A 14,290-nucleotide genomic window follows, 5' to 3' on the forward strand; every position below is an offset into this window, starting at 1 on the left:
GAGTCCTGCCACCCAGAGCAGAATAAAAAGAACCAAACGGCTTCCCCTTAAAAGGACTTGTTTTCCTCTTGAATTATGAAAGTAACGGAGAGGTAACAGGGAGCGCGCGGTACCCGCCAGCTTAAATCCCCTTAAACCCTTCCACGTGGCTCGACTGGTCGCGGCAATTATAGAGCTCATTACAGACTCATAAAGGCTCTGGGCTGCAGGATTACTGCACAGACAATGACATTTTTTTCGGAAAGATTTAACGAGAAAAAAGTATAACGCTGAAGCCAGGATGGTGTGATGTGGAGGCGCCCTGCGCATCGATTTACCCATCCTCTCTCTCTCTCTCGCTCTCTCTCTCTCCTTCATTCTCTCACATTCTCTCTCTCCCCTTCATTCTCTCTCTCCTTCATTCTCTCTCTCTCTCTCTCCTTCATTCTCTCACATTCTCTCTCTCCCCTTCATTCTCTCTCTCCTTCATTCTCTCTCTCTCTCTCTCCTTCATTCTCTCACATTCTCTCTCTCTCCCCTTCATTCTCTCTCTCTCCTTCATTCTCTCTCTCTCACATTCTCTCTCTCTCTCTCTCCTTCATTCTCTCTCATTCTCTCTCTCTCCTTCATTCTCTCTCTCTCTCTCTCTTTCTCCCCTTCATTCTCTCTCTCATTCTCTCTCTCTCTCATTCTCTCTCTCTCCCCCCTTCATTCTATCTCTCTCATTCTTTCTCTCTCCTTCATTTTCTCTGTCTCCTTCATTCTCTCTCATTCTTTCTCTCTTTCTCTATCTCTCACATGATTGTATGTAGGATTGTACACAGGAACAGAAAATAGCAGTTCATCAGGAGTAATAAAATAGTCTCTCTCTCTCTCTCTCTCTCTCTCTCTCTCTCTCTCTCTCTCTCTCTCTCTCTCTGTTATTACGCCGTGTTCACTCCATTACAGCAATTACATCCCGCTTGACAGATGTGTTCGTTTCTTCCTCTGCTCCTGGGCCAGACTTAAGGTCTTATTCTCCAGTGTTGAAGAACGAGGCCTCTCCTGATTCTAGCAATTAAATACATATGAGAGCAGACTCCCCTGCGTTCAGCTGGCAGAAAACACCGCCATGAAACCGCCGTTATTAGGCAGTTTACCCCCTGTCCTCAATTAGCCTACTGTAAGTCCGTATTTACTCACCCCTCAGTATCCTTAAAAGCATCTTGAATGATGGCTATGTTGGCCATGATTTACATTTTAACCAAACAATTCAGATCAAGGCCTGTAATCTGGGCTGCAGGATTAATGGTGTAATTAATGGTAATTATGCTGATGCATGCATGGGCTCGACTTTTTAGCTGTACTCTTTTCTGGTTCCATCTTTTTTGATTTTATATCAATTAAAAACAAATATAATATAAAGTGCACTTTTTTATAACGTGCACTTATCCACTGTAGGCCTGCTTTAAAATACCCACTATGTGTTATCTCCATATAAAATATCGCAATATTATAATATTTATGTTGATGACAGGACAGGTATGGAGACTGGAGTAATGTGACAGGACCTAATGTCACCTTTCAGCCTTCCAGAAGTAGCATTTTAACATCTTTGTATTTTATATTGCACACAGTCAAAATAGTCTGAACATATTCTCTGCAAGATATTCAGTATGATTTATAATAATAATAATAATAAAAATAATAATAATAACAATAATAATAATAGTAATTTCAGAAGTGCAAGGAGTTTCATGTTCTAAAAACATTTCAGTACTGACATGCAATAATAATAATAATAATAATAATAATAATAATAATAATAATAATAATTGAAAGGGTGAGCTCTGGCTGCTCAAGTCTCGCGAGAGTGGCGCACTGTGAAAAGGGCGCGAGCGCACACATGAAAGTGAAAACTCAGCCCGCTCCTGACCCGCCTGCAGATCAAACCGGCTAATTATTGTCACAAGTTGAGGGATTAGCGCATTTCTGGAATAGCTGTCTGTTTGTCCGGCTCTAATACCTCGACAATCAACACTTTCTAATTGAATCCTAATCGCTATCAAATTGCACGCACCCACACTCGACTGCGTTTTATAAACTGTTAATCCCAAGACAGGACCATTTGTCCAAACTATCCTGAGCCTTGCTTAAGAGCCATGAAGAGTGTGCATGCTGTATAGAGTCACAAGATTTATTGCTTTAAACCATCTGTGGAAAAGCCCTCTCAGAATTCAGCTGGACAAGCAACCAGTTTCGTTTTATTGCTAGGTAGTTACCTAGATGTCCAGCATCTCAATTATAGATAGATAGATAGATAGATAGATAGATGTAGAGCCAGTGGCATAGCACGGCGTCAGTGTAGGCATGTCAGTAAACTGTGTTGCCAGCAACTCTCATTAATAAGGGAAACTGTGGTGCCTGCGTGAAAAAGCATGCAGCAAGAAGTAACGCGACTGGATGGCCAGGGCTCTGATTGGTAGTGCGCTCGGGCATCACGTGTCTCGGGTCACGGGAGAGACTAAAGCCCCTATGCTGGGAGTCGCACGTGGGTGACGTTAGGGCCGGCCCTCTCCAGGCTCCCTTTTGTTGACCCATCAAACATAAGCTCCTTCTCAGCTCCCGAGGGCTTCAGAAGACAGCAAAGAGCACTGAATATTCTGCACACCGGCTGTAATCCCGGGTTGGCATCATCACAAGAAGCCATGTCCAGGTCTTTCTATGTCGACTCACTCATCATCAAGGACTCTGCCAGACCCGCGCCTCTGGGCGAGCACACAGCGCAGGACTTCTTCATCCCCATCGGCATGCACGCACCGGGTGTGATGGGTGTCCCTGCGGCTGCATGTCCGTCCCGGAAAAGCGGAGCTTTCTGCGTCTGTCCGCTCTGCGTCGCCTCGCATGTGCACTCGCCCCGGGCTGGCCTGCCTCTGCTCAAGGCTCCAGGATTCCCGAGCGGAGATGCGCCGTACTGCCAACGGCTCGCACAGCAACACAACACCGCGCCTGTCTGCACGCCCCCTGCTTACAGCGTCACTGACCCACGGAGATACCACTGCCTCTCCATAGGTAAGGCGGAGCAAGTGCTCTTTAACACACCTGCTTCTACCTGACCGACCTATCCATTACAACCCTTATAGCTATCCATTACAACCCTTATAGCTATCCAATACAACCCTTTAAAACTATCTAATACAACCCTTATAGCTATCCAATACAACGCTTATAGCTATCCATTACAACCCTTATAGCTATCCATTACAACCCTTACAGCTATCCATTACAACCCTTATAGCTATCCATTACAACCCTTATAGCTATCCATTACAACCCTTATAGCTATCCAATACAACCCTTTAAAACTATCTAATACAACCCTTATAGCTATCCAATACAACGCTTATAGCTATCCAATACAACCCTTTAAAACTATCTAATACAACCCTTATAGCTATCCATTACAACCCTTTAAAACTATCTAATACAACCCTTATAGCTATCCATTACAACCCTTTAAAACTATCTAATACAACCCTTATAACTATCCATTACAACCCTTATAGCTATCCAATACAACCCTTATAGCTATCCATTACAACCCTTTAAAACTATCTAATACAACCCTTATAACTATCCATTACAACCCTTATAACTATCCATTACAACCCTTATAGCTATCCAATACAACCTTTATAACTATCCATTACAACCTTTATAACTATCCATTACAACCCTTATAGCTATTTACTACAACCCTTATAATAGAGCTTTTTAGATGGTTAGCTTTCTAAAGGAGTTCTACTTAGACCCCCAAGAATAAAAAGCTGAATCCTTTAAGGTGCCAAATAAAATGTAATACCACACTGGTATCACTCGTGTGTATTTATCCTGCCTCTAAGTGTGCTTCTTAATATAGTGTGCGCACTTACACATACATAGTGTAAAACTATGTTGTTTTACATAAAGTCATTCATAAAACACGACGAGTCATTGCTCATATTAAAGTTGTACTACCTTTCTGTTACCTGCAGGTGCGTCGGATAACGGCCACGTTCAGAACGGAAAGCGCATGCGCACGGCCTTCACCAGCACGCAGCTTCTCGAGCTCGAGCGCGAGTTCTCCTCTAACATGTACCTGTCGCGCCTGCGCAGAATTGAGATCGCCACATACCTCAACCTGTCGGAGAAGCAGGTGAAGATCTGGTTCCAAAACCGGCGCGTCAAGCACAAGAAGGAGGGCAAAGGCGCGCAGCGGAGCGCGCACGCGGGGTGCAAGTGCTCTGGAAACCACGCACCCTACCCGCGATCAGAGGACGAGGAGTCCCTCTCACCCGCCTCAGCCACCGAGGAGAAAGAGGGGTCGCCCATTTAACAGAGAAATGAGAGACACATAAGGACTCGATGATCACTCTAGGACTATTCACTCTAACTAGCACTTAGTCTTCCGTACGCACGGATCCTTGGACGTCTCCGAAAACAAGTAGATTCAGAAAAGTGGATGTTTATGGTCTTATTCTCTTTATCCGTCACTCTTTCTCCAAAAAAAATAATAATAATAAATAAATAAATACAGCAAACTCCCCAGGGTTGCATTTACATCCATGTGGTTGAAATTAACCTTTTTTTTGTATACATGTCCATCTGAGCTTAAACAGTGTAGCTGTGATTTTAACCCTGAGGATTTTGCTGTTTGGTTTTTACAACAAAAGTGACGTCTGCGGATTTTTCTCATGCGTCTTTTCCACCTAAAACAAGCTTACAGTCTGTAACCAATGTGCTTGAAATGATAAATGTTTGGCGCATTTGTGCAGAAAACTGTTGCGCAGTGTAAATAAACGGGTGCTAAATGCTTGTGTTAGATATTTCCAAAACTGTGATTTTTCTGCTCGCCCTAATTTTATGTTTATAATAAGCAAAAAATATGTATATGTGTATATTTGTATTTATTTAAATAAAAAAAAGCATGGTACCTGGCGGTACTGGCGTAATTGCGCACAACCCCCATTTTCTCTCTGAGTTGTCAGTGTCTGACCTGATGCTACTGTATATCCTTAATATCGTTTTGTTTCTCTGATGCATCTGAACATCTTACTGGCCTCTACAGTATCTCATAATTTAATGTAATAGGCCATTAGTGACATATTAGGTTGGAGAGAAATGAGCAAGGCTCTCATGTAAATGGTTTATTATTATTTATTTATTTATTTAACTCGCAGGCGCAGGTTTTATTTGGTTCTGTAGCTGATGATAGACGCATTTAGACCATTAGATGCCCTGAATTAATGTCATAGATTATTGAGGTATTATTTGGGTATGTAAGGGGTCTTATTTTTCCAAAGAGAACCCTCTCTGATAGTTAACCACTCTAACCTTCTACACAGAACCTTTAAGGGTTCATCTAGGAGAGTCCAAAGAACCATTAACAATTTTATATATAACTTTTTTTTTTCTCTAAATGTGCAGGCTTGCACTCTAATAAACCAGGACAACACTTCTGAAGAACAGCCAGTGAAATAAAAAGTAGCCTGCTCTTGAAACTAGCACTCATATGATGAACTTAAGTGAAGTTTAATGAAGTTTAATAATAACTGCCAAAAAAAAGAGAGAGAAAATTCCTCAGAGAAAACCATTAACTGGAAATGGAAAAGTGAACTGAAAAGTGCAAATAGTATAACCATGCCTAAGAAATAAAATAAAATAAAATAAAATAAACACAGTACTCTGAGTTTCTTACTGTTTCACTGTCATGTCTATACAGATTCAGATGTGTATGTTTTAAAGCCTAGTGAATCACTATGATCATAATGATCTGGGAAATTAATAACCTACTGAATCTGGGCGTTTTTCGAGATCAGATATTATGCAACTAACTGCTGTCTAGTAAGTGAAATAATAAATGGTACTTTAAGAAATGTTTTTTTATCCATTAAGTTAAAATAATTAATATTAGCAGGCAAAATGTGGGCTTTTCATCTAATTAAAAGGGGAGAGAGGTTTTTTTATGTTAAGTATGTTGAGTTTTTTTTTTCACCAGTCTTATTTGATAGTGTGTGTGGGCTCAGTCTGTGTATTCATTTAAATCTTATGCGCTGCCACGGCTTTTCCTGTCCTAATGGCGCACCATGTAGGCTCAAACAGTTCCTGTTTCATGAGCACAAAAGGCTCCTAGAAGTTTCTCTCCCAGAGTCCAGGTGATCTTGTCTATAATAGAGCCCCTGATCTCCGAACCCCCGTCCCGACCCCCCCACCACACACACACCCCACCACCCCACACACCCCGCTTTATGCGCGCTTTTCAGCTGAACGTTGTCCCTCGTGTTAAGTTAATCCAAAAGGAGTTTAATTGCGGTTTCTGTCCCACGTCGGGGTCGCTTATGTAGCAATTCCTTCAACACCATGGAAAAGGAGGGTGGGGGGTGGAGGAGGGGGGTGATGCAGGCTATGAAGAGCTGGCCAAAGGCTTTGACAGGTTAGATTGTCCTGCCAGGAACTCGCCTTTAGCCGGCGGACCCCCGACAGTGCGCCAAGCTCCGGGCCTTTTCACCATCCTTCTACTGGGAAAGAGAGAGAGAGAGAGAGAACGATTTAGTCACTGTTTCATTAGACCCTATTGGAACCTTTCAGCTCACACTAAATTGAAGGGGGCACGCTGAAAAAAAAAAAAAAAACAGGTGGGGGATTAGGCGGGAGGGACGAGATAGCAAATTAGGGAACGGTTAATTTAACTCGTTTTGCGTCAGAGTTTGGGATACATTCCTAATTGAGAGGGGAAGCAGGTGAAGTTGCAGTCCCACGCAGGTCCTTTCACAACCACAATCAATAGACTCCTTTCACGTCCTGCTGGCGATCATATATTATAGAGGGAAAGCCACCTAATGAATATATATTGAATTTCCTATTAATCGAATTAGACTTCGCCTCTCGCAGGTGTGAGTGTGAAAGACTGTGTTCCTATTTAAATGATCCGACAATGAGATTTTACAGCCACCCGAGAATGCCTGACCCTGAACTGTCACAGGGAGTCCAAAGATGATGATGATGATGATGATGATGATTATTATTATTATTATTATTATTAGTAGTAGTAGTAGTAGTAGTAGTATATACTACTACTACTACTAGTGACTACTACTACTACTACTAATAATAATAATAATAATAATAATAGGCATGTTTTATACATAAATCATGTTAGACATTTGGAAACAAACAAGGCCTGTGTGGCTCATTTTCACGCTCAAGTTGCAGATTTCAACCCTTGCACTTCACCTGAAATTCACATTTCACCTACGTGGCAAATGCTGGCAAATCTGTAGACTGTAAATTTGCAGATGTCATGGCATTTTCAGCTCTGTCACAGTTTCAGCACCTGTTGTTTTGGACATCAGATATTACAGAAATGCAATTTATTAATCACACTTTGTCCATTGGGTGCAGGGCATTTACGCATAACAAAGAGCAATTAGGGTTTTTTTCATGCGGCTGCAGCTGCTTTTGAGCTGTGAGAAGAACACTCAGCCTTTCTCCCAAAGACTTTTCACAGGCCCTTTAACAGTGTTTCTGCATGTCACTAAAGCTAAGAAAAAAAACCTCTAGTTGTGCTTTTCGGAGCCCTGCACATATGCAGTACACTTGTTTTTAAAAAACAGTTTGAAATGAGAAAGCACGACTTGTCAGGACGCGTGTGCCAGCAGTGTCGCCTACAGTGATTAAAGTTAGTGGGAACTCGTCAGTGCACAGAAAGGCGCAGTGCAGAATGAGCTCCCTTCTCCTTTCTGATCAGTGACAGCTCTTCAGGGCGCGCGACCTCTTTGTGGCACAAAACAAGGCGCCCACTATGAATTTAGCAAGAGTGTGCTTGAAGTGGATTATAATGTAAAGCCCTTCTACAACGAGTAGAACCGTGAGTGGGATAATGTAGTGCTATTAAATCTTCTTCACACTTTACTCAATACCTTTGAAAGTGAAATGAATGCAATGAAATGACCAGCTCTGACTAACTTTAATAAACACCTTATAAGCTGGAAATATGGCCTGCAACTCATTGTGTGTTATAAATAGACAGATAGATAGACTATATGGCCAAAAGTTTGTGACCATCAGTGGTTTAGTGGTTGAGGACAGGGTTCTGGGCAGGACACTCCAACTTTGGCAAACCATGTCTTCATGGAGCTCTCTTTGTGCACAGGGGCATTGTCATGCTGGAACAGGTTTGGGCCTCTTAGTTCCAGTGAAAAAAGGGAAATTGGAAAGCTACAGCATACAAAGACATTCTATACAAATGTGTGCTTCCAACTTTGTGGCAACATTTTGGGGAAGAACCTCATATGGGTGTGATGGTCAGGTGTCCACATACTTTTAGCCACTTAGTGTAGATAGATAGATAGATAGATAGATAGATAGATAGATAGATAGATAGATAGATAGACTGATTGATTGACTGATGCTACACAAAATAAAGTTGCATTGGCTTGACAGAGATGTGTCACTAAGCCCTTTGCAGGTATTAGGCAAAACTTCTGCAAACATGGTGCACGTATACTCCTGTATTTCAAATCCACAGTCTCACTTCTCATATTTATCTAGGCCTATTTGACACGGGCTCTCAGCATTATATAATATAAATAATTCCTTACACAGAAAATTAAACATTATAAAATTAAAATTAAAAATTATTCTAAAACAAAAAATTATGTACTAGCCGGGTAAAAAAAAAACAAAACAAAACAGCACCGAGGCTCTTTAACGCACGGTGGAGCAACCGCCTTGCCTCAAGAGCAAATATGAAATGCACTTTAGCCGACCTGGCGCAATTAATTATTCGTCCATCATCCATGACAGCTACGTGACCACCAGCAGGTAAACATGTGGCTGTGCTTCAGATTGAGGCCCTCGGGTGTGTACACACTCCACAGCGTGCACCTGTTGCTCAGGTTCTGCAGGAAGCACACTGGTTCTTTGAGCAGAGACATGGACTCACTGGACGCGTATTATAACGGAACCTTCGAGCCGCAGAACCATGACAGTGTGGAGCGAGAGCCACCAGCGTGTCTGTACTCCCGGCGAGCAGAGCAGATGCCATATTTAGAGCTGCATGGTAATACGGCAATTGGGAATCAGGACAGAGAGTTGGCGCCCTACGATCTGCCATCCTGTCAGCACACCCCCTCACCCGGGTATCTCCAGGACGAAGGCCTGCAGGCTGATGCCTACCATCTGAGGACCGACGAGATGACGGGACACATGGCCTTTCCATGGATGAGAGCTTCAAGAGCTCAAATCTGCCAGGCACCCATGACAGGTAACACTCTTACACACTTTAGAATCCTCAGTCGTACATCTACAATGCACACACAGCATAATTCTATATATGTGGATAGGTTTAAGGTTTAACAGTACAAGTTTAAATGTATAGGCATCACTGCATGTGTGTTCATTCAACACTGTAACAGTTAATTCATTACTGTAATGGTGTACTGAACACTACTGGAGTAATTTAATCATTCAGAACAGGTACTAAATCAACAATACCAAGTTAAGTGATTACTGTGTATTCACCGGCCACTTTATTATAAACACCCCCACCCCATCTCATCCATGCACTTATCCAGTCAGCCACATTCGGACTGGGGGAAACGTGATCTTGGTGGTTGTAATTGTGGCATGGCTGTTGGTGCCAGATGGGCTGGTATGTGTATTTCAGAAACTGCTGATCTCCTGGGATACAGCCTTCTCTTGAGTTTACACAGAATGGGGCAAAAAGCAAAGTGTGTGAGTGGAACAGTTCTGCAGGCGGATTAAAAACGACTTGTTGATGAGAGATGACAGAGGAGAATGACCAGACTGGTTTAAGCTGACAAGAAATCTACGGTAACTCAGATAACCACCCTTTATATTTGTAGTGAACAGAAAAGCATTTCAGAATGCACAACACATTGAACCTTGAGGCAGATGGGATACAAGACTCGAAGACCACATTGGTTTCAAATCTGACTCTGAGGCTGAATCAACAGAGGGCACAGGCTCACTGAAACTGGACAGGTGAAGATTTGAATAATGTCACTGGTACTGATTAATCTTGATTTCTGCTGCAGCATGCAAATGGTAGGGTCAGAATTTGGCATCAACGGCATGAATCCATCGTACCAACCAGCCTTGTGTCAGCAGTTCAGGCTGGTGGTGGTGTGGGGAATGTTTTCCTGGCACAAATTGGGCCCATTAAAACCAAAGGAGCAACGTTTAAATGCCACAGCCTTTCTGAGTATTGTTGCTGATCATCTGCATCCCTTTATGAGCACAATATACTCATGTTATAATGTCTACTTCCAGCATGATAATGCACCTTGTGACAAAGCACAAGTCATCTCAAACTGGTTCCATGAGCATGACAGTGTACATTAATGGCCTCCAAAGTCACCAGATCTGAATTCACTAGAGTACCTTTGGAATGAAAGACTCTCAGCACGAACATGGCAACATGGATCAGAATCTCAAAGGACGTTTCCCAATTTGTTGAATCCATGCGACAGAGAATTGAGTCTGTTCTAAGAGCAAATGGGATCCTTACATAGTATTAGTATGATGTTCCTAATAAAGTGGCTGGTGAGTGTATGTGTAAATAAAACGCTGTAATAGTCAATGTAATTTCACTATTAATTCAACATTATCTGAGTAAATTCTCTTCTCTATAGCTATTAAATCAGAATTATGTCGATTTCATAGCATATCAACACAAAATGCTAATGTAACAGCTACAGGAGTGAATTAACTCACTGAGTATTGAATTAACACCAGAATTAACTCTAATTAACATTAACACTAATAATGTGTTTTATTGTACATGTGAACTCAAGTAAAGACGTGACATCATGTGAACAATACATGATGGTGGGAAAAAGAATAAAAGGAATAATTAATGTGTGAAAATAACACCTGAAAAATAGAATGATATAAAAAAAAAAGCACTACATGTGAAGTGTTTAAAAACTACATGTGAAATTCATTTGAACTTCATATTCACATGTGACTTTTCTTTAAGGAATGTACCAATTCACTGCTGTACTTCACTGGGGATTGTGTGTGAGGATTATTTGCTCAGTGTCATTGGCATCATCCTTTGGCCTAAAGCAAGCTCTAATGGTCACTGCAATCGAAACCAATGTAAAGATACATTTTTTAAAAAGTTTAAGAGAAAGTCTAATTCATTCATACAGTGTTTATTAGTTGTCTGAAAGAGATTTGTTGTTGTGTCTCCCTGAAGGTGGGTTTCTGTCTGAAGACTCGGATGAGCAGAAGCGAAGCCGGACAGCATACAGCAGGGCACAGCTGCTGGAGCTGGAGAAAGAGTTCCTGTTTAACCGCTACATTTCCCGGCCACGTAGATACGAGCTGGCAACGAGCCTGAACCTCACCGAGCGCCACATCAAAATCTGGTTTCAGAACAGACGCATGAAGTGGAAAAAGGAGGAAGCGAAGAGGTGTAGAGGCACACGGAACCAAGAGCTCCATGAACAAGATGCCGAGTCAACTGTAGCAAAACGGGTCTGAAGGAGGCAACCTTTATTTAACCTTTATTTGAGACGCATATAGGTTTAATTATATTACAATGTAATATTTTTTAATGCGCCTAAACGGCGTGGAGATACAGCATCTTGAATGAGATAACACATAGCAAAATTCCCTACAGTAACAGTCAGAGCTTTAATGTTGAATGATGTACTACAGAATTCCTTCGTGTCCACTTAAACCTAGCTACACTATATGGTTAAAAGTTTGTGGCCACCTGACGATCACACTCATATGTGCTTGTTGAACATCTCATTATAGATTTAGTCCCTGCTTTACTGTTATAATAAGCTCCACTCTTCTGGGAAGGCTTTCCACTAGATTTTGGAGTGTCTCTGTGGGGATTTGTGTTCATTCAGCTACAAGAGCATTAGTGAGATCAGGCTCTGATGTTGGTGAGGAGGTCTGGGGTTCAGTCGGTGTTCCAGTTCATCCCAAAGGTGTTCAGTGGGGTTGAGGTCAGGGCTCTGTGCAGGACACTCGAGTTCTTCCACTCCAACCTTCACACACCATGTCTTCATGGAGCTCGTTTTGTGTACAGGAGCATCGTCATGCTGGAACAGGTTTGGGCCTCTTAGTTCCAGTGAAGGGAAACTGTAATGCTACAGCAAACGAAGACATTCTATACAACTTTGTGGCAACAGTTTGGGGAAGAAACACACATGGGTGTGAGGAACAGCTGTCCATATACTTTTAACCATATAGTGTGAATTCAGTTATTAGTGTAACTAAAACTTGGTTTGAATTAAATATCTTGTTTACACATATACATTATTTAGATATTTGTACATGTATGACATAAATTATTGAGACAACTGTTTTACTTGTGTGCAGAATGTACAAAACATTTATCAGGTTTCCTCATATTTTAAGAGAATGATTATAACAGGGAAGTATTTTATGGATATGGATATACAGATTTATGGATTGTATTTGTAAGACTATTTCTATGGACTATTACTAAGAATTTTTAAGAATGTAACTCATAAAAATGTATTTGCCTTGTGTGTTTTTGCTCTTGTGCTGCAGTAGCTAGGCATGACTCACGGATACGCCTTGTCTCTGATATGAGCTCAGCTATCACTCGGTTCAGGCTTTGACTCACATTCTATCTAATCTAACATTTTCTTTTTGTTCTTGCTTTATCCAAGAACACTGCTAGATACCTAGATACTATGTTCTGTTTCTAATAGGCCCATAGTAAATGTTTATTAAATGGGTGTTGATATAGCATTGATATCATGAGGTTTCATAAGAAGAATAAAATGCCATATAAGGTCGGTCCTGAGAAAGCAAAGCAGATTTCCTGGATCAGTGACTTTTGTATTTCTTCATACACTGCATCCTGCCACACAATTCATTATCAACATTTGAAAATCCCGTTAACACTCAGATTGCGTAGGTCTGTTCTCACTTAGATAGAAAACTTTGTTTAACTTTGTCAAGGTTTATCCAACACCCTCTTCTTGCCAGTGTGTTTAATTTAAACTGTCTCTGCAGCCTGTATCTGTTTCAGCACTCTGGACAGCGAGGGAGAGAGAGAGAGAGAGAGAGAGAGAGAGAGAGAGAGAGTCACAGTCAGCGAGACCAACAGTGCCAAGTCCTGACTCATCCCTTATCTACTCCTATAGTTTGCCATTGATTATGTGTTTAGTGTTCAATAAATTTGTTCAAATCTCATTTAAATGCCATGTGGTATAAACCAGAGTTTTTTTCTGGTGTGATGTCGATTTTTCATTCTAGATTAATTAACCTGTTACAGTACAAATAAATGAATGTCTGTGTTACTAAATCTTTTTTAAAAATCCAGAGTAAAGTGTGTGTGTGTGTGTGTGTGTGTGTGTGTTTGCCTGGGAATAGGTTGCTTCATAAAAAATGGAGAAGCTTTATAAGAGTATTAACCATACCAAATGGATAAATATAAAGATAAATAAACAAATCAAAACACACACCAGTCATCACCAATAGATAGATAGATAGATAGATAGATAGATAGATAGATAGATAGATAGATAGATAGATAGATGCAATTGAAAGCCTGTGAATGATTCTTCTTGCAAAGTTCATGTCACATAAATCCTCATGATTTTATCCAAAATGTAATTTAGGTCTAAAGTCTGTTCCATGTGAGTATAATAGAGATATAATACAATATCACAATAGAGGAAATCATTGTAATGATTATGTCCTATTGATTATACTGATTATATATTGACATTGATATTGATTGACTCATTATTATTATTATTATTATTATTATTATTATTATTAATGTTGTTGAAGCTGTTATTGTTGTTGATGTCATTGTGTTAGTTTGAATCTGTGGACTGTAGTTGAGGAAAGTTATGGCCTAAGGTGAAAAAAAAACTTTCTCTTTGTGTCCTAGTTTGTGTGTAGGACCTGTCAAGAAACTTTTTTCTATTATGATTAGGTGATGATCAATGAGAACAAGCCTGCTGCTACAGCTGTACAGGTTGTGCTGGTCGTCTGGCTGGATTGGTTTTTACATTAACTTTATCTTAAGTCTAATTTAATTACTTTCAAGAGCCCTTAAGTTACTCTCTCTCTCTCTCTCTCTCTCTCTCTCGAAGTGTGGACGCATATGCCACCATGTGGTGGGGTGTAGCTTTGTGCAGGACTAATGGGAGCCTTTACGCAGCGAATAAACGATAAAAACACCACACACACACACACAGAGAGAGAGAGAGTTTCGAAGATTCCTCTTTGTGTGTGTGTGTGTGTGTGTGTGTGTGTGAAGGGGAAT

General features: G+C 40.9%; 2 protein-coding genes across 2 annotated transcripts; both read left to right on the forward strand.

The window, feature by feature from the left end:
- Window positions 1–2,377: 2,377 nt before the first annotated feature.
- Window positions 2,378–4,951, forward strand: gsx2 (GS homeobox 2). Its single transcript, XM_026946969.3, has 2 exons — window positions 2,378–3,030; window positions 3,993–4,951. Exons 1-2 carry the CDS (start codon window positions 2,667–2,669, stop codon window positions 4,331–4,333), a joined length of 705 nt encoding a protein of 234 aa, XP_026802770.1. The 5' UTR covers window positions 2,378–2,666; the 3' UTR covers window positions 4,334–4,951.
- Window positions 4,952–8,826: 3,875 nt separating this feature from the next.
- LOC128321671 (pancreas/duodenum homeobox protein 1-like) lies at window positions 8,827–12,714 on the forward strand. Its single transcript, XM_053242030.1, has 2 exons — window positions 8,827–9,262; window positions 11,222–12,714. The coding sequence occupies exons 1-2, from the start codon at window positions 8,827–8,829 to the stop codon at window positions 11,506–11,508; spliced, it is 723 nt and encodes a 240-aa protein (XP_053098005.1). The 3' UTR covers window positions 11,509–12,714.
- Window positions 12,715–14,290: the final 1,576 nt, after the last annotated feature.

The sequence above is a fragment of the Pangasianodon hypophthalmus genome, chromosome 19 (genome assembly GCF_027358585.1).
Source record: "Pangasianodon hypophthalmus isolate fPanHyp1 chromosome 19, fPanHyp1.pri, whole genome shotgun sequence".
Taxonomy (NCBI): domain Eukaryota; kingdom Metazoa; phylum Chordata; class Actinopteri; order Siluriformes; family Pangasiidae; genus Pangasianodon; species Pangasianodon hypophthalmus.

What these genes read in the sequence shown, in the direction of transcription:
- gsx2 (XM_026946969.3), top strand. Translation starts at nt 2,667, where the DNA reads ATGTCCAGGTCTTTCTATGTCGACTCACTCATCATCAAGGACTCTGCC. An exon ending in ATACCACTGCCTCTCCATAG is followed by an intron (nt 3,031 to 3,992) that starts GTAAGGCGGAGC and finishes TGTTACCTGCAG; the next exon opens with GTGCGTCGGATAACGGCCAC.
- LOC128321671 (XM_053242030.1), top strand. Translation starts at nt 8,827, where the DNA reads ATGTGGCTGTGCTTCAGATTGAGGCCCTCGGGTGTGTACACACTCCAC. An exon ending in CTGCCAGGCACCCATGACAG is followed by an intron (nt 9,263 to 11,221) that starts GTAACACTCTTA and finishes GTCTCCCTGAAG; the next exon opens with GTGGGTTTCTGTCTGAAGAC.